Source organism: Salvelinus namaycush, chromosome 25 (genome assembly GCF_016432855.1).
Source record: "Salvelinus namaycush isolate Seneca chromosome 25, SaNama_1.0, whole genome shotgun sequence".
Classification (NCBI taxonomy): Eukaryota; Metazoa; Chordata; class Actinopteri; order Salmoniformes; family Salmonidae; genus Salvelinus; species Salvelinus namaycush.
Window position 1 is genome coordinate 16,346,993 of NC_052331.1, and position 21,081 is coordinate 16,368,073.

The following is a 21,081-nucleotide window of genomic DNA, read 5'->3' on the forward strand; positions in this document are numbered from 1 at the left end:
AGAAAGCCCTACCACCACAAATCTATAGGAAATACACTTTTCTGAAGAATGTCAACCCGTTAAACCATGTTTGTGACATGCTATTGCTTCACACATTGCATACCAAAGACCTCTGGCTCTAACTTCTTGACTACAATCTCTACTAGGAGTTATTATACCTCTCCAATAACTTCAACTAGGATAATGTTGAGCTTAGTACTAGTGTCTGTGTCGTTGTGAGTGGACAGGAGAGGAATGCAGCGGAGGCTGAGAGGAATGTGAGGTGGGGGTCAGGATTGTGAATGACTGGCGTGGGGAGACCCTCCACTTGGCACGGGGTGCTAATTTAAGGCTTCCCGGTGTGTGTGTGTGTGTGTGTGTGTGTGTGTGTGTGTGTGTGTGTGTGTGTGTGTGTGTGTGTGTGTGTGTGTGTGTGTGTGTGTGTGTGTGTGTGTGTGTGCATTCATCTTAAGATGTATATAAATATCACAGTCGTAGTAAGTACATTTTCCCCCAGTAAAGAAGTTATTAGCAAAGTCAGTGCTAGTAGGAAAAGACAAGAGCAGGCTGTTTTTTTCTGGGGGCGTGGGATTTATTTAATCTAGTCTTTGAAGAAGTAGAGTTTCAGACCTTTTCGGGAGATGGACAGGGACTCCACTGTCTTGACGTTAGGGGGAAGCTTGTTCTACCATTAGGGTGCCAGGACAGAGAAGAGCTTTGATTACGCTGAGCGGAAGATGACCCATGTAGGGGTGGGAGGGCCAAGAGACCAAAGGTGACATAACAGAGTGCTCTGATTGGGGCGTAGGGTTTGAGCATAGCCTGAAGGTAAGGAGGGGCAGTTCTCCTTGCAGCTCCATAGGCAAGTACCAGGGTCTTGAAGTGGATGTGAGCTTCGACTAAACGTTTGTCTCTGTTGTGGGTTGGAGGCATCATGGGGAGTTGAGCTCATTGAAGAGGATCTGAATGAATTGCCATCTCATTACCATGTGATAGACAAACACTGCAATGACTCTCACTATCACCTCTCTAACTCCTGATCTCAGGTGGGATCTCTTCATTGTCCTTTAGCTTGTAAACACAGTTATTTTTGGGATGTTGCTATCTTTTTCTGTTTTTGGGAGACCTCACTTTGTAGAGATATCATATATTCCAAAGATGATATCATGATTTGGGTTAAGATTATGTTAGTCACTCAGCAAACATAAGTACGACAGTATGACAGTACTTAGCCTATTTCCACGAAGGAAAGTAGACACTACACAACCAGGAAATTAATTTATAAATTGGGCTTGACATGTACACAACAGTGTCAAAGGCGTGTCGTTGAGCGAGTTTGCTTGTAATGTTCAGGATGTTTAATATGAAGTGTTTACTGTTTATGAGTGTGGCAGTGTTTGTGCATGTCTTCTATACAGCTGCTCTATACATGGAATCTATGGCTACAGCTGTTCTGTCTGTCTGTCTGTCTGTCTGTCTGTCTGTCTGTCTGTCTGTCTGTCTGTCTGTCTGTCTGTCTGTCTGTCTGTCTGTCTGTCTGTCTGTCTGTCTGTCTGTCTGTCTGTCTGTCTGTCTGTCTGTCTGTCTGCCATATTGTCAAACCCCTGCAACTTCTCCAGAATGCTGCAGCCCGCATGATGTTCAACCTTCCCTATTTTTCCCATGTCCTTCACGTTGTTGATTACCCCCTGTATATCTGTCTGTTCCTCGGTGGTGTTCCCTGCGTCCGCATTAGTTGTTGTTATGTGTTCCTGTCTAGACGCTGTTCCGTTTCATGTCCGTCAGATATTAAACCTTCACTCCCTATACCTGCTTCTCATCTCCTGCATCGCTCCTTACAACTGCAACTGCAACATTATGCCTTCTCATTGCAGTCGCTATACTCTTAATATAAAGGAGAACTATCACCTTATGGTGAGGATAGCCAAATGGCTTCAGACGCAATCGTTAGGCAAGGACAATTTAAGTGTAGGAAAGGATGATACAGCGTCTGTGCCACCAGTAAATACAGGTAGTAGTGTTAATCCCGGGCAATTTTCTTATGGCTACTGGAAATAAATGCTTTTAGCATGCTCAACCGGTGTCGCTCATTCAGCCGCTATAAACTTTCAAGCGGTTTTCCACACAAAGCAACGAGTCAGAGCCCGAGCCTTCTCAGGTCTCTCCTCCACCTGTTACTGGATCTGAGCCTCCGAAGCCTCCCACCATTACCTCTGACAAATTGAAAACCCTAGTCGTTGGCGACTCCATTGCCCGCAATATTAGAATCATCCAACAATCATACATTGTCTACCAGAGGACAGGGCTACCCACATAAAGGCTCATCTTAAGATGGTGCTGGCTGAGGCTAAAACTGGTGAGTGTAAATAGTATAGGGATATTGTTATCCACGTTGGCACCAACGATGTTAGGATGAAACAGTCAGACGTCACCAAGCGCAACATAACTTCAGTGTGTAATTTAGCTAGAAAGATATGTTGGCATCGAGTAATTGTCTCTGGCCCCCTCCCAGCTAGAGGGGAGTGATGAGCTCTACAGCAGTCTCACAACTCAATCGCTGGTTGAAAACTGTTTCCCCCTTCCAAAAGATAGAATTTGTAGATAACTGGCCCTCCCCCACAAACAGGACCAAGCATTGCCTACTGAGGAGTGATGGACTCTCATCTTACCTATCAAGATAGGCAGGGCTCTAACTCCTCTAGCTCCACAATGAGATAGCCAGCCTGACCGCTTAGTGGAGTCTACCAATAGCACAGTCAGTGTAGTCAGCTCAGCTTTCCCCATTTTTAACCATGTGTATGTGACCAATACAATTTGATTTGATTTGAGACCATGTCTGTGCCTCGATCTAGGCAGGGCTAAATTAAACATTGCAGTGTTCGCCTTAGCAATCTCACTGGAATAAAGACATCCTCCATTCCTGTCATTATTGAAAGAGATTGTGATAATTTCTCACACCTCAAAATAGGACTACTTAATGTTAGTTCCCTCACTTCCAAGGCAGTCGTAGTCAATGAACTAAGCACTGGTCATAACCTTGATGTGATTGGTCTGTCTGAAACATGGCTCAAGCCTTATGAATTTACTGTTTTAAATAAGGCCTCTCCCCGCACATACCGCAAAGGTGCTGGTAACATTTACGACAGCAAATTTCAATATATATATATACAGTTGAAGTCGGAAGTTTACATACACCTTATTAACCAAATACATTTAAACTCAGTTTTTCACAATTCCTGACATTTAATCCTAGCAAAAATTCCCTGTTTTAGGTAAATTAGGATCACCACTTTATTTTAAGTAGAGAGAATGATTTATTTCAGCTTTTATTTATTTCATCACATTCCCAGTGGGTCAGAAGATTACATACACTCAATTAGTATTTGATAGCATTGCCTTTAAATTGTTTAATTTGTGGCAAACGTTTCGAGTAGCCTTCCACAAGCTTCCCACAAATAAGTTGGGTGAATTTTGGCCCATTCCTCCCGACAGAGCTGGTGTAACTGAGTTACCTAAGACAGGGAATTTTTACTAGGATTAAATGTCAGGATTTGTGAAAAACTGAGTTTAAATGTATTTGGCTAAGGTGTATGTAAACTTCTGACTTCAACTGTATATATATATTTAAAGTATTTTGAGCTTCTAGTCATAAAATCTATGCAGCCTACTCAATTAGCTTTTATAGTTAATGTTTACAGGCCTCCTGGGCCATATACAGCGTTCCTCACTGAGTTCCCTGAATTCCTATCAGATCTCGTCATCATGGCAGATATTCACATTTTTGGTAACTTCAAAATTCTCATGGAAAAGTCCACAGACCCGCTCCAAAAGGCTTTTGGAGCCATCTTTGACTCAGTGGGTTTTGTCCATCATGTCTCCGGACCTACGCTTTGCCACATTCATACCCTGTGACTAGTTTTGTCCTGTGGAATAAATATTGTGGATCTAAATGTTTTTCCTCATTATCCTCAATTGCAACAAATAATCTGATCAGACTCCAACAAAGAATTATCAAAAGCCAAACTATAAATTCTTGGACAACCCAGATTCCTAGATGTCCTTCCAGACTCCCTCCACCTACCCAAGGACATCGGAGTACAAAAATCAGTTAACCACCTCCACTAAGGATCTAAATTTAACATTGAGAAATACTGTACCCTAGATGCAGTAGCCAAAAACATTTGTCACAAGAAATTAGGTCCCTGGTACACAGAAAATACCAGAGCCCTGAAGCAAGCTTCCAGAAAATTGGAACGGAATTGGCGTCTTCCGACTATCTTGGAAAGACAGTACCGTACAATATCGAAGAGCCCTCACTGCTGCTCGAGGAAACCTACTTTTCCAAAATAATTGAGGAGATTAAAATCAATCCAACATGTATTTTTGATACTGTCACAAAGATAACTAATAAGCAGCATTCCCCAAGTGAGGATAGCCTTCACTTCAGCAGTGATGAATTCATTAACTTCTTCGACAAAAAGATCCTGATCATTAGAAAGGAAATTATGGAGACCTATTTGAATCTTCGTATTTCTCCAAAACTCAGCTGTCCTAAGTCTGCACAGACCTGCCAGGACCGAGGATCAATGGAGACACTCAAGTTTTTTAATCCTGTATCTCTCGACACAATCACGAAAATAGTCATGGCCTCTAAACCTTACAGTTGTCTACCCTATTCCAACTAAACTACTGAAAGAGCTACTTCCTGTGCTTGGCCCTCCTATGTTGAACATAATAAACGGCTCCTATTCTCCAGGTCTGTACCAAACTCACTAAAAGTGGCAGTAATAAAGCCTTTCCTGAAAAAGACAGACCTTGACCGGTATTTTTTTTTACAACTAATCAGTCTTTATCGAATCTCCCATTCCTCTCAATTTTTGGGGAAAAAGCTGTTGCACTTCAACTCACTGACTTCCTGAAGACAAATAATTGATACAGTCTGGTTTTAGACCCCATCATACTAATGAGACTGCACTCGTGAAGGTGTTAAATGACCTTTTAATGGCATCAGTCCAAGGCTCTGCATCTGTCATCGTGCTCCTAGACCTTAGTGTTGCTTTTGACACTATCGATCACCACATTCTTTTGGAGAGATTAGAAACCCTATTTGGTCTACATGGACAAGTTCTTGGCTGGTTTAGGTCTTATCCGTTTGAAACATATCAGTTTGTCTCTGTGGATGGTTTATCAATTATAAGTTTCGGTGTTCCTCAAGGTTTCGTTTTAGAACCACAATTGTTTTCACTATATACTACCTCTTGGTGATGTCATTTGGAACATACAATGTCAACTTTCACTGCTATGCGGACAACACACAGCTGTACAATTCGATGAAACATGGTGAAGGCCCAAAATTGCCTACCCTGGAAGCCTGTATTTCAGACATAAGGAAGTGGATGGCAGCAAATGTTTTACTTTTAAACTCGGACAGAACAGAGATGCTAATTATATGTCCCAAGAAACAAAGAGATCTGCTGTTTGAGCTGACAATTAATCTAGGTGGTTGTACAGTCGTCTCAAATAAAACTGTGAAGGACCTCAGCGTTACTATGGAACCTGATCTCACTTTTGACGAACATATCAAGAATATTTCAAAGCCAGCTTTTTTCCATCTTCGTAACTTTTTGTCCCAAAATTATGCATAAAAGCTAATCCATGCTTTTGTCACTTCTAGATTAGACTACTGCAATGCTCTACTCTCCGGCTACCCGGATAAAGCACTAAATAAACTTCAGTTAGTGCTGAATACGGCTGCTGGAATCTTGACTAGAACGGGGGAAAAAATCATATTATGTGCTAGCCTCTCTACAATGGCTTCCTGTTAAGTCTAGGGCTGATTTCAAGGCTTTACTGCTAACCTACAAAGGATTACATGGACTCTCCTGCCGTACATACCTACACGTATGCTACGGTCACAAGACGCGGCCTTCTTATTGTCCCTAGAATTTCTAAGCAAACAGCTGGAGGCAGGGCTTTCTCCCATAGTGCCCCATTTTTATGGAATGGTCTGTTTATCCATGTGAGAGATGCAGACTATGTCTCAACCTCTAAGTCTTTACTGAAGACTCATCTCTTCAGTAGATCCTATGATTGAGTGTAGTCTGACCCAGGGGTTCGAAGGTGAATGGCAAGGCACTAGAGTGACGAGCCACCCTTGCTGTCTCTGCCTGGTCGGCTCCACTCTCTCCACTGGGGTTCTCTGCCTCTGACCCTATTACGGGGGCTGAGTCACTGGCTTACTAGTGCTCTTCCATGCCATCACGTCGTTCCAGGCGTTTTTTTCGCTATACTCGACATGAGTGGGTTGAGTCACTGACGTGATCTTCCTGTCCAGTTTTGTGCCTCCCTCAGGCTCGTGCGGTGGAGGAAATCTTTGTGGGCTATACTCAGCCTTGTCTCAGGGTAGTAAGTTGGTGGTCTGTTGATATCCCTCTCGTGGTGTGGAGGCTGTGCTTTGGCAAAGTGGGTAGGGTTTAATCCTGCCTGGTTGGCTCTTTCCCGGGTGTATCGTCGGACAGGGCTACAGCGTCCCCCTATTACCCCTGTCTCAGCCTCTAGTAGCTAAACTTCAATAGTCGGGGTGCTAGGGTCAGTCTGACCTATCTGATGAAATGATACTGTCTTATCTGATGTCCTGTGTGAACTTAAGTATGCTTCCTCTAATTCTCCCATCTCTCTGTCTCTCTTTCTCTCACCTGCTGTCTCGACCTCTGAATGCTCGGCAATGAAAAGCCAACTGACATTTACTGCTGAGGTCCTGCCTTTCTAGGGAGTTTTTCCTAGCCACATCTGCATTGATTGCCATTTGGGGTTTTAGGCTGGGTTTCTGTATAAGCTCTTTGTGACATCTGCTGATGTAAAAAGGGCCTTATAGATACATTTGATTTGATGCTCAACCCCTACACCCCAACCCGAGCATTCTGTTCTGCCACCTCTGGTCTCTTGGCCCTTCCACCCCTAAGTGGTGGGAGAGTTCTTCTCTGACCTGGCACCCCAATGGGGGAACCAGGACAGCAGAGTCCCTGTCCATCTTCCCCAAAAATCTGAAACCCTACCTCTTCAAACTTAACCTGTTGAGGACAGAGGGCGCTGTTTTCACTTTGGGGGAAAATCGTGCCCAATTTAAACGGCCTCGTACTCAATTCTTGCTCGTACAATATGCATATTATTATTACTATTGGATAGAAAACACTCTCTAGTTTCTAAAACCGTTTGAATTATATCTGTGAGTAAAACAGAACTCATTTTGCAGCAAACTTCCAAACTTGCAGCAAACTCTGTTCTAGGGCCTGCCTACAAATGGCCTTCATATATATCAGTATACATGTACTTCCTACGGCTTCCACTAGATGTCGACAGGCAGTGAGAGAAGAAATGGAGTGTATAACTTGATCTGGGGTTGAATAAAAGCTCTTTGTATGACGTGTCACCAGTTTCCTGTTTTCTGGAGCGCGCGCGAAGGGACCTGGTATTGCCTTCTGAAAGGCTGTCGTTATAGACGACTAATATCTCCGGCTTTGATTTTATTTGATAAATGTGACAATATCATCGTAAAGTATGTTTTTTCAATATAGTTTTATTAGATTATTGAAATTTATTCGGGACGTTAGGCGTGTTGCATTGTGTGCCTTTGTTCAGGAAGGAGAGCTTCGCGCTACTTTGCTAGCTTTCCGTGCTAATTGACTGGAGAAGAGGACATTCTAAAACCAAACAACGATTGTTCTGGACAAAGGACCCCTTGTACAACATTCTGATGGAAGATCATCAAAAGTAGGACCCATTTTATGATGCTATTTCATATATCTGTCGAACATGTTGTACTAGTAGTTTGCGCCCAGATTTTGGGCACGCTCTCGCTATAACTAAGCTGGATGTCGTAATTAAGTTATTTTTAGAATTCTAACACGGCGATTGCATTAAGAACTAGTGTATCTATCATTTCCTATACAACATGTATTTTCTAGTAACGTTTATGAATAGTTATTTGGTCAGAATAGTTGAGTGTCATAAAAATATCCGCACATTCTGGGAAAAAGATGCTACGTTAGCACAATGTATAACCACTGATTTCAGCTCTAAATATGCACATTTTCGAACAAAACATAAGTGTATGTATAACCTGATGTTATAGGACTGTCATCTGATGAAGGTTTATGAAGGTTAGTGAAAATTAATATCTTTTGCTGGTTTATTCCCTATCGCTAACGTGCCTATTGCTATCGCTAACGTGCCTTGATGAATGAATGCGGTAGTGTGGTAGGCTATTGTAGTAAGCTAATATAATGCTATATTGTGTTTTCGCTGTAAAACACTTAAAAAATCGGAAATATTGGCTGGATTCACAAGATGTTTGTCTTTAATTTGCTGTACACCATCGATTTTTCAGAAATGTTTTATGATGAGTATTTAGGTATTTGACGTTGGTGTCTGTAATTACTCTGGCTGCTTCGGTGCTATTTCTGACGGTAGCTGTGATGGTAGCTGCAATCTAAAACTGATTTATACCTCAAATATGCACATTTTTCGAACAAAACATAGATTTATTGTATAACATGTTATAAGACTGTCATCTGATGAAGTTGTTTCTTGGTTAGTTTGGTTGGTTCTTGGTTAGTTAGGTTGGCTTTGTGCATGCTACCTGTGCTGTGAAAAATGTCTGTCCTTTTTTGTATTTGGTGGTGAGCTAACATAAATATATGTGGTGTTTTCGCTGTAAAACATTTAAAAAATCGGACATGTTGACTGGATTCACAAGATGTGTATCTTTCATTTGCTGTATTGGACTTGTTAATGTGTGAAAGTTAAATATTTCTCAAAAATATTTTTTGAATTTCGCGCTCTGCCTTTTCAGTGGAATGTGGGAGGAGTTCCGCTAGCGGAACCCCGGTGCCAGACAGGTTAAACTCACACTTGACCCTTTCCCCCTTACTAGCTCTGGCTTTGCTATTTTATTGAGGAAGAATGTACTCACTATGACTGTCCCACCTAGATATCTTAGGATGAATGCACTAACTGTAAGTCGCTAAAAGCTTTACACACCTGGATTTTACAATATTTGCACGTTGTTATAAAAACAAATCTTCAAGCTTTGTCACGTTCGTTGTTGATCATTGTTAGACAGCCATTTTCAAGTCTTGCCATTGATTTTCAAGCAGATTTAAGTCAATACTACAATTAGGCCACTCAGGAACATTCAATGTCATCTTGGTAAGCAACTCCAGTGTATATTTGGCCTTGTGCTTTAGGTTATTGTCCTGCTGAAAAGTGAATTTGTCTCCCAGTGTCTGGTGGAAAGCAGACTGAACCAGGTTTTACTGTAGGATTTTGCCTGTGCTTACCTCTATTCTGTTTATTTTTATCCTAATAAACTCAGATGACATGCATACCCATAACATTATTTAGCCACCATCATGCTAGAAAATATGGAGAGTGGTACTCAGTAATGTGTTGTGTAGGATTTTCCCCAAACATAACACTTTGTATTCAGGACATAAAGTGTATTTCTTTGCAACATTTTTTGCAGTTTTACTTTAGTACCTTATTGCAGAAAGGATGCATCATTTGGAATATTTTTGTTCTGTACATGCTTTATTCATTTAGGTAAGTATTGTGTAGTAACTACAATGTTGTTGATCCATCCTCAGTTTTCTCCTATCACAGCCATTAAACTCTGTAACTGTTTTAAAAAGTCACCATTGGCTTCATGGTGAAATCCTTGAGTGGTTTCCTTCCTCTCCAGCAACTGAGTTAGGAAGGACACCTGTATCTTTGTAGTGACTGGGTGTATTGTCTGGGTGTATTGCCATAACAAAGAGGTTCTGAAATGACTCAAGACATTTCAGCTTTTGATTTGTAATGGTCTAAAAACACGATTCCCCTTTGACATGGTGGGGTATTGTGTGTAGGACAGTAACACAAAATCTGCATTTAATCAATTTTAAGTTCTCTCTGTAACACAACAAAATGTGGAAAAGTCAAAGGCTGTGAATTCTTTCTGAAGGCACTGTATATGGCCATTTATCATAGATTGCATTTTTGTAAAGAAACTAAACACAGAGTGTTCCTGTACTATACTGTGCTGTGTGTTAAGTCTGGGCTTTCTAGAGTATGTAGCCGATATGCACAGCCAGGTACAAGTATCTGGAAACAGATGGAAAATGCGATGCATCAAGGCACACTTGTTCCTTGCTTGGAAATTCCTTGGTCCTCCTCCCGGCACTATGCTCACCTCTTTCTGTTCCCACTGGCTGCTCCAGGTAAATATCTTAAAGTGATTCACACTCTACTGACGGCCAGACCACACTCGCACACTCCAGGTAGAAACAAAATGTTGGACCACAGTTCCAGAGTCAATGAATGCACTGCCGTCCTTGAGTCAACAACATTCACAAGTTTAACAACTTACAATACAGCTAAGTTTGGTGAAATGAAAAAGACAGAACATTTGTGGTGTTACTAAGAGTGTAAGATTGCATCTGCACATTTGAATAGGTAACTGTAAGATACGTATTGCTAATAGTGGGAAACAAACAAAAGTGAGATAGTGAAATTAGCTGATTTCAGATTACAGACCAAAACACTGTGAATGGCTAAGGTCCAAAGCTGGTAGGAGACCTAGGCAACTTTTCAGTCACTGATAAGTACGGAACATTTCTAGGATTCTTTGGCACATTGTATCAGTCTGTGTCCAATGGCATAATATCAGTCAGACCAATATCCAGAGGAAATACAATAATTGGCAGCTGAACTGTAGATAAGGGTTATTAGAGGGAAACTATTGTAATGTTCAAAACATACAATTAAGTAAGTTTGAATATTCCTCCACTTTTTGGGGTTTTCTATTCTTTTAGATGGATAACATGCAAGGGGACCTGCTGACATTGACTCCAACAGCTGTAATATTCCCTTTAAGATACTGTCTTCTGAAAGCAAGACACGTCAAGCTGGTGTCTCTACTGATAAAAGTGGCTTCAGTGAGCACCTGACAAGTAAGGCCCGAGAGAGTGTGAGGAACCTTCAAAGACATTCCATGTCAGCAGTACAGTGTGCCACATGTATGAATGTCCTAGAGCTGTGAGCCTAGATCTACAGAGCTGATGACAGTCATCTCTCTCTCTCTCTCTCTCTCTCTCTCTCTCTCTCTCTCTCTCTCTCTCTCTCTCTCTCTCTCTCTCTCTCTCTCTCTCTCTCTCTCTCTCTCTCTCTCTCTCTCTCTCTCTCTCTCTCTCTCTCTCTCTCTCTCTCTCTCTCTCTCTCTCTCTCTCTCTCTCTCTCTCTGAGACAGTTGTACACAGACAAGCCTCGACAACGGCCTATTCCTCAGAAACACGCAGAAAACATCTGAAAAGCTGGCAGGAAACCTGCTATTTACATTGGCTAACAGCTCTCAAGGTAAGAGAGAGCAACGGTGTGTTTGGGAAAAGTTAACACTGTGTTGTAAGAGAAGTGAGGATTTGAAAAGAAACATTACCAAATCTTCAAATGTCTCATTGATTTCTTACCACCACCATTTTTCATGATGCGCTGCTGTGTGCAGATGTTGGATCACATTTAAACCACCACCGCTAACATTACTACCACCAGTACTATTGTAAAACATCACCATTATTACAACCACCACCATTCATATCACCACCACCACCGCCACCAATCACCACACCCAGACCTTGCTGTCTTACCTGACGGCTGTGTGCTTTGCAGTGTGGCTGTACTGTTCTCTGTGACTCTGGGACTGACTCCGTTGGGGCACCCGGTGGAGGTGGCGTTTGTGGTGGCTGAGCCATTCACATGCTCCCCGCCGTTCCTCTTGACCGAGCTGGAGCGTGTGGGGACAGGCACGAACGTGGGGTCCAGGTCCATGATCAACTGGTTGAGCTGGTCGATGGAGTTATCAATGTCCACAGTCAAAGAGTTGAACTCTTCGTCTCGGCTGTTGTTGTTATTGTTGACGACTGCAGGAGGCTGCTCGTTGTGTGTCTGTGGTGCCACCACCGTTCTCAAGGCAGCAGTGTTCATACTCAGCACGGGTCCTTGTTGTGACACTGTAAGGGCTGGAGGTTTGGGTGGGCTTCCCCCTTGTGGTTTGTTGTCCCCTGGGTACCTCTCCCTCTCCTCACCCTCCTCGGCCTGCAGGTAGGCGTACTGATGGGCTGCTACCATCTGCTGTTGGCGCACCCAGGTGTGTGTGGAGTAGCTGCCCTGCCGGTAGACCTGCTGCTTGGGCATCGGCACGGCGGTGGCGGGGGTGGAGACCGAGACACTCCTCTGGCCAAAGCAGCTCCTCCGGGCCTCTGCGTAGGCTCTCTCGTACTCCTCCATTGTGGCCGGGGCTGGGTGGTGGTGCTGGGGTTGGTGGTGGTGGTGGTGGAGCTGGTGCTCCTCTCCCCCAGGGCTACCGAAGCCATCCGACAGCAAGGAGTTCTGGCTGCTCTTGTGGCAGGAGGACGACAGGGTCCCGAGGCTGTCCACGCTGCGCAGGTCGTGACCCGACAGGAGGACCTCATCATCCAGGATGTCCGTCTCCCTCTCCCTGGGGGGTCGCAGGTCCCCGTTGCCATGCACCTGGGCTGGTATCCGCTTCTGTATGGTCATCACTCCTGGCCGTCCTCCTCCGCATTCAGACATCTCCTCCAGGCCGAACCCGCTCAGCAGGCGCTTCAGCTGGGCCTTCTCCTGACGGCTGGGGCCTTGCTGGGGCCTGGAGCTGGTGGTTGTGGTGATGGGGGCTGGGGGTTTGTCAGTCCACAGAGAGGTGCTGGACAGGCCTGAGTCGCTGCTGGCTGACAGGGCGTGGTCGCTGTGGTCGGGACTGCTGGTGGTAGAAGTGGCTTGGTGGGTTCCACGGCCCAGGGTCAGGGTGGTGGATCCTTCCCCGTTAGGGCTCCTTTTGGATGGGGAGGCTTTGTCCTGGGCCAGTCCCTGAGAGCGGGGCACTGGAACAACAAGAGATGCAGCGGCTTCAAGCGGTCAGCTGGTACAGAGACACACACAGACATCACCACTCACAAACACATGGACACACATATGTACAGGTAGATGACCACAAAAGACGATAATTGTTTCACATAGACAAATAAGTTCACTGAACAACAAGTACAGCTGTCTGATAAAAACAAACATGGTTACACAAACGTACAATGACACAAACGAACACACACATCAACTCAGAGGTATGGAAATAAGTGAGACATTCTTCTCTCATGACACACTTACAGAGCTGGTGGACAATGAGTAGACTACAGGTTGTAAGAATAGCAAAGCATGGGAACGATCAGCACTTCTCACTGCACATAACAAGAGTGTTCTCCCAGACAACTGTACACCACTGAATAGTTTCCCCATCCCCAAAACTAATCATGGAGTCTAACCATTCTAATTAAATAAAAGCATAAAACTAGCACTATAATTCTTATCAAGCACTATAACTCTCGTTCGTACATTGTGCTGCACGGTAGACAAAGGTGTTCCTCGTGTTCAGGTTATATAACCAACATTGTAATGAAAGCCAAGCAGCCATCTGACTGTCTGCCTGTGAGCTGATATACGGCAGTCAAGGTACTGTTGAGTCCGTGGCCAGTCAGCCACTATGTTTGATTTACTCACCGTGGTATGATTTACCTACTGTTCCCCGCCGCCCTCTGACCCTGCAACATAATGTATGTTCGACCCTCAGCAGAAAAAGTGAACTACAGTCAGAGGTCAAATGGAAAGCAGCACAGTAAAATCCACCTCTCATGACTCAGATAAATTACTCTGGGAAAAACAAAAGACTTCTAGTTAGCTAACAAGACAAGGAGTCTGGTCAGTGCTTACCGAATGGAGTTCAATGTACATATTTCAAGTGCAACCAAAAGCTGTGGTAAAGTCGAGGTTAAAAGCCCCATTGTAACTCTCCTGTAGTTCAACAAAGGACAAGCCTTTGTCTCAATCTAGCAGCGTGAATTACTTACCTTTCCTCAAGCCAACAGGGCTGTAGTCAGATCCAAATACTAGACACGCATGATAAATTATACCCTCCCCCTCAACACACACACACACACACACACCTCAACACACACACACACACACACACACACACACACACACACACACACACACACACACACACACACACACACACACACACACACAAACACACACACACACGGTTCTCTGGAACTCACATCTGGCTCTCTACAGCATGTCTCAGGCCTCCTCACCAAGCTACAGTCCTGGTCAGAACTCTGAGGAGTATTCCAACAGATCCCTCTACAACAATCCAACTGGCAAGGTGGTAACACTTCTGAAGACATATGTCATCCCTCCACTCTCTCCCTCGGTATGTCACCCTCCCACTTCTCTCTCCCCCTCCCCCCTCCTACTCTTCTTTCACAGTCCCCCTTCTCCTTCAAGAAAGTAATGCAGCCACAGCTCTAACCTTCTCCTTCACCAACTGCAGGTAAATAAGTGCACCAGACGACCACCATCTCCCGCATAACAATATGGAGAAACAGAGAGATGATATGGAGAGGAGGAGGGGAAATAAAGAGTAGGAAGTTTAGCTGACAGATAGTGACCATGATCAGAAACCCACAGAGGTCTTCCAACCACACACACTGGCTCTACTCTACCTCTCTCCTAGAAGTGAGAAGGAAGGTGAGGGTGTTTGCACTCCACACAATGGGGGACCTTGAGTTCTCCAAATATGGACAGAAGAATGTAAATAAGTTGGGAGGGGCAAGGGGGTGGGGGCGGGCCCTGGGGTGAACTGTAATCCGACCTCATGCTCCGGCTGCATCAGGGTACTACCCTGCCAGGAGGGAGGAAGAGAGGAACACAGAGAGAAAGAGAAAGAGAAAGAGGCAGAGAGGGTCTGAGAATGAAAACAACATTCCTTTCCATCTCTTCCATCCCTCTTTCTTTCACACTGTAAAGACAGACATTTTAATTAGAGCAAGCCTACCTTCTAGTTGGGCGCTCTCTGCCGGTTTATGAAACCCCTGGGATAGTCAGGTTGTTTTTCTCTCGCTATCGTGTATCATGAAATGACATGCCTGGCGTCCGTACAACACCAGCATGGAAACAGATGTGCCCTAACCTCAATTATGGGGTTCAACAATTGTTTTGACAGTTTTTTTCTATCAGAAGACACACATTGGCAAGACTGAGGTCCATAGATGGTTAACCAAGTATGGCCACATCCGGTGGTCTTCATCTTTGAACCATTTCATCTATCCTGAATCTACATTTATGTCGGAATTTATCAAACAACTTTTTGTTCGAAATTGTCAATTTTCTTAGGTTATTATGTTGTTAAAAAACACTTGACACTCTGTAAACATAAGGCAAATGGGCATGTAGCAGCAAAACTGTTGCTCCGACTCCCAACTATTCTTTACCCCCAGAGGAATTGTTGTTGCTACACCTCCGAAATTACCCTGCTGTTACTCCTGCTCCATTCACATCAGTGTTATTACCATCTACCATCCCTCCTCCTCCTCTCATACTGTATGCCAGGCCTGTGAGTCATAAAGCTTAATTACCATCATCATCACCATCCTCATTTTCATCACCCCTGGCCTGCGTGGCTTGGCCTAGCTTCCGTTTGGGCTTCCGTTTGGGGCCCAGCCAGACGGCCCTCAGCTAAAACATTCCTCATTAATCCAGCAGTCAAACCAGGGCCCTGTTACATGGCTCTGGTCTGACTCACTCTCTTACTGGGAGCTAGATGCAGGAACAGAGGGGAGAGAGAGAGGAGCCCTCGGTACAGGACAAGCCTATTGTGGCCTAGACTTTCTCTTTTAATTGTCTCAAATGAGGTTATGTCGATGTTGATACACACCTGGTATTGATTGCTTGGACATCCTCTGATGCATGTACACGTGTTTAAAAAAAACAAAAAAAAACACACATTGGCTGGATTTGTTTCTATTGATGGGGAGGAAATCGACCCCGGAAAGAGTAGAGCAGTTTCCAGGATGTTGTGTGAGGTAAAGCATTATATCCCTCAATAAAGAACAACCCATACTCAAACACAATACTTAATTCACACTAGTGAATAAACCCACATTTTGAATGGGGGAAGGGGAATTTAAAAAGCCATTGAAGTAAATTATGTTGTCCTTCCACATACCTAACACTGAAGTGGTAAGCTGTCTTTAAGCCGATTGACAGGCAGTCAGAGGGACACTGGGAGCTGCCAAATCAAATGGACTGGTAAGTAGCTGCTGAATTCCAGTAGAGCTCCCAGTCTTTCGTCTCTAATCTAGAGTTTACATGAGAAAACAAGGCTGTAAATATTCCACAGGAATGCCTCATTGACTCAATGAAAAGGAGAAAGTGAAAAATAGTTTTTTAGGCTGTTGTTTGCCTTTAATTAATCTTTTCATATCCAATGTTTGCTCTTTCATTACATACCCAGAGACTCTTGATCTAGCACTTCAAACATAAAAGCTAACCTCACTTTAAGATTGTGTAGTAGAGTTTCTCAAATAAAGCAACTAAACTACTTGTCTTTATTATCAAATGGTTTATATTGGTATTGTATATAAAATGCTTATTGTATAATAGGCCTGGGTGGATTCATGTTTTAATGTCACCATATTTGTCTATTATGGTAAGTTGTTGTGAATTCCACGGCTGAGAGGAAAGATTTGGCAGAGCAGCAAGGGATGCCCTGACAATGTGTATGTGTGTGAGTGAAGGAGTGCGTGCGTGCGTGCGTGCGTGCGTGCGTGCGAGAGAGAGAGAGAGAGAGAGAGAGAGAGAGAGAGAGAGAGAGAGAGAGAGAGAGAGAGAGAGAGAGAGAGAGAGAGAGAGAGAGAGAGAGAGAGAGAGAGAGAGATCAAAAAAGTCTGTGTAACTGGGTTGGTCGAAGCACGCCCATTCATTTGATAAAACAATTATAATAATCTCTAGGGAACTACTTTTCTCTCTCTGACCCCAGTGCTTCCATATTCCCTATGGTACTAACACTGTAAAGAGCATCCAGAAACTACCAGCAAACAAGCACTAGATATTACCTAACCTTAACCCGAGCTGATTGACATGGCCAAACTTACCGATACTAACATGTTAATAATGGCGCCGGAAGGGAAGGCTGGCGTTTTACGTGCTCCTAACCAACTGTGCTATTTTGTTAGTTTTTCGTGTTGTTTCTAACTTGTTTTTTTTTACGCATTTTGTACATAATGTTGCTGCTACCGTCTCTTATGACGGAAAATAACTTCTGGAAATCAGAACAGCGATTACTCACCTCGAACTGGACAAAGATTTTTTCTTTAACGAGTCCGACGTGAAGGATATACTGCTTTCTCAGGAACAGGCCAAAATCCACGTCATTTGCGTGAAGAAAAAGATGGAGAAAAAGGGGGCAGAGGTCGGGCTGCCTTCTGAAAATTCGTAGTTAGATATTCCAGGATGTGTACTCAAAGCATCCGTGGACCAACTGGCAAGTGTCTTCACTGACATTTTCAACCTCTCCCTGACCGAGTTTGTAATACCTACATGTTTCAAGGAAGCGAAGGTAACCTGCCTAAATGACTACCGCCCCTTAGACCTCACGTTGGTAGCCATGAAGTGCTTTGAAAGGCTGGTCATGGCTCACATCAACAGGATCATCCTGTATACCCTTGACGCACTCCAATTCGCATACCGCCCCAAAAGATCCACAAATGACGCAATCTCAATCGCACTCCACACTGCCCTTTCCCACCTGGACAAAAGGAACACTTATGTGAGAATGCTGTTCATTGACTACAGCTCAGCATTCAACACCATAGGGCCCGCAAAGCTCATCACTAAGCTAAAGACCCTGGGACTAAACACCTCCCTCTGCAACTGGATCCTGGACTTCCTGACAGGCTGCCCCCAGGTGGTAACGTATGCCACGCTGATTCTCAACACGGGGGCACCTCAGGGGTGCGTGCTTAGTCCCCTCCTGTACTCCTTGTTCACCCACGACTGCGTGGCCAAACACGACTCCAACACCATCATTAAGTTTGCGGACGACACAACAGTGGTTGGCCTGATCACCGACAACGATGAGACAGCCTATAGGGAGGAGGTCAGAGACCTGGCAGTGTGGTGCCAGGACAACAACCTCTCCCTCAATATGAGCAAGACAAAGGAGCTGATCGTGGACTACAGGAAAAGGAGGCCGAACAGGCCCCCATTAACATCGAAGGGGCTGTATTGGAGTGGGTCGAGAGTGTCAAGTTCCTTGGTGTTGACATCACCAACGAACTATCATGGTCCAAACACACCAAGACAGTCGTGAAGAGGGCGCGACAACACCTTTTCCCCTTCAGGAGACTGAAAAGATTTGGCACGGGTCCCCAAATCCTCAAAAAGTTCTACAGCTGCACCATCGAGAGCATCCTGTCTGGTTGAATCACCACCTGGTATGGCAACTGCTCGTCATCTGACCAGAAGGCGCTACAGTGGGTAGTGCGTACGGCCCAATACATCACTGGGGCCAAGCTTCCTGTCATCCAGGACCTATATACTAGGCGGTGTCAGAGGAAAGCCCCAAAAAATGTTAGACTCCAGTCACACAAGTCATAGACTGTTCTCTCTGCTACTGCACGGCAAGCGTTGTTGGAGCGCCAAGTCTAGGACCAAAAGGCTCCTTAACAGCTTCTACCCCCAAGCCATAAGACTGCTGAACAATTAATCAAATGGCCACCCAGACTATTTACATCCCGCACATTGACTCGGTATATAGCCTCGTTATTGTTATTTTATTGTGTTACTATTTTATAATTTTTTATTTTATTTGGTAAATATTTTCTTAACTCTTTCTTGAACTGCACTGTAGGTTAAAGGCTTTTAATTAACCCTCCTGTTGTGTTCGTTGCATGTTGATTAATTATGTGTCCCGATCCAAAATGACCGCCCCATTATAGCTGATTATAAATCCATAATAATACATATATTATCACCTAATGTTGCGTTAGATCTTTTTATCAACTTAAGTTCTTGTGAACATTACAAGTTTTGAACTTCTATTTGCTTTATATGGCCTGAAGGCCTCATTGACCTGAGCTCATACAACTCGTTTTGAGTTAAAAAAAGCACAATGTATGGATTATTTTGACTATAACAAATACTCATATGAAACATATTGTGCTATTTATCACAGACTACTTTGTGTCAAAGTTTAACAAGGACTCTCCTCCTCACCACTGTCATGATCAAAGATATGATCAAGAGCCTCACATACGGTATATCGTTTGGTCATTGTGCTGCCACAGAATTAATTGTTAGCAAGGCCTCAAAAAAGCTTGATATACCAGAGCTGTGAGAAAAGTTCTATATATTATTGAAACAATGTTGCGATTGTTTGTGAGAATGCCAACAGGTGTGGTTCCCGTGGGGGAAAGACACTATTGGAGAAAGGTTCCCGTGGGGGTTGCTATGGAAGCCAAGAAGGGGAGTGAGGTGTGTGTGTGTGTGTGCTCAAACACACATGCATGTGGGGGTCTGGGAGAAGAAGTGTGTCCATTTGATGAATGGGCATGTGCCTGAACTCAATTTTATACACTAATTGTAACGGTTTCTCTGGAGGAGTAGGGATCAGACCAAAATGCAGCGGGTTGTGAATACATAATGAATTTATTTAAAGACGAAGACGAACACGAAAAAACACTTGGAAAATTACAAAACAACAAAACGACGTAGACTGACCTAAAACATGAGAACTTACAAATACACGAAGAACGCACGAACAGGTACAGACTACAAACCAACGCTACAGTCCCGTGTGGTACGAACATACATACAGACACGGAAGACAATCACCCACAAACAAACAGTGAGAACAGCCTACCTTAATATGGTTCTCAATCAGAGGAAACGTCAAACACCTGCCTCTAATTGAGAACCATATCAGGCAACACATTAAACCCAACATAGAAACACAACACATAGAATGCCCACCCAGCTCACGTCCTGACCAACAAAACAAAGGATTAACACAATAACTAGGGTCAGAACGTGACACTAATGGTAGTGTCACCAATTCCTTTCTAATGGCCGGTCAATTTTGACCAGAAACACCACAGGTTAAATAAAACACCCAAAATGTTATGAAAATCATCAACATGTATCTTGTGTGTTCAGATGCCCTGTGTGGACAAAATCATGGAACCTTATGACAATCAGATTAAATTAACTATGTTTTGTAAATTGGTCCAATTCGACCGGAACACAGCAGGAGGGTTAAGCATTTCACGGTAAGGTCTACACCTGTTGTATTCGGCGAATGTGACAAATAAAGTTTCATTTGAATCTTCTGCATATGGTACACCAAGGGGAAGATACTATCTTTCATTTCCTCTGTTTACCATTGTAAATAGAGAATGTTTCCATAGGAATTGCCCTGGTACAAGTAAAGCCACATAAACCAAGCTGGTGGAGACTGACTGTTTACGTTAATGGTTTTACGCTGTGGTCCCTATATGATACAGTACAGAGCGGGCCTTTAATGGTTTTACGCTGTGGTCCCTATATGATACAGTACAGAGCGGGCCTGGCTAACCAGAGCAGAGGACTCTAAGAGTGTGTTCGAAAATTCAATCTGGAGTGCCAGAGTACGCTCTGGGTGTTCGTAAATTCAGAGCATTGTCAGATTGTCTGTTTGTAAATTCAGCGTTGTTCGCTCTCGGAGCGTTGAGAGCGCACACTGGACGCTCTGGCCGAGGACGAGGAGTCGGGTTGAGCCGAGCATTCTGACCTTGGGTGCGTTCATAAATTCACTCTGGCTATCTACTCCGATTTCAGAGCACTCTCGTCTGAATGTGCCAGAGTGCAGAATAACTGATTTACCAACACTCAACTGTGTGCGCTCTCTGAATTTACAAACGGACAATCTGACAACGCTCTGAATTTACAAACGGACAATCTGACAACGCTCTGAATTTACAAACGCCCAGAGTGCGCCCCCCCAAATTTAATTTACGAAAACACCCCTAACAACGGGCAGTCAAGCACCCAAGCTAACTGGCTAACGTTGGCAAGCTTGCTACCTACTTCCAGACACAAATGAGATAACAGCTCACTCTGAACATTTTACTCGCCTTTGCAAATCTGGTTAGGCTGTTTTCAATTTATTCAGAGCATTGG

The 21,081-nt window shown here is 43.9% G+C and overlaps 1 protein-coding gene across 2 annotated transcripts in view; it reads right to left on the reverse strand.

The window, feature by feature from the left end:
* LOC120020300 (tensin-3-like) overlaps positions 1 to 21,081 on the reverse strand; it is a 78,401-nt gene that overhangs the window by 26,011 nt on the left and 31,309 nt on the right. For both annotated transcript variants that reach the window (XM_038963867.1, XM_038963866.1), the window contains exon 13: positions 11,658 to 12,911. In XM_038963867.1, coding sequence (XP_038819795.1) covers positions 11,658 to 12,911 — 1,254 coding nt within the window. The remainder of the gene's footprint in view (positions 1 to 11,657; positions 12,912 to 21,081) is intronic.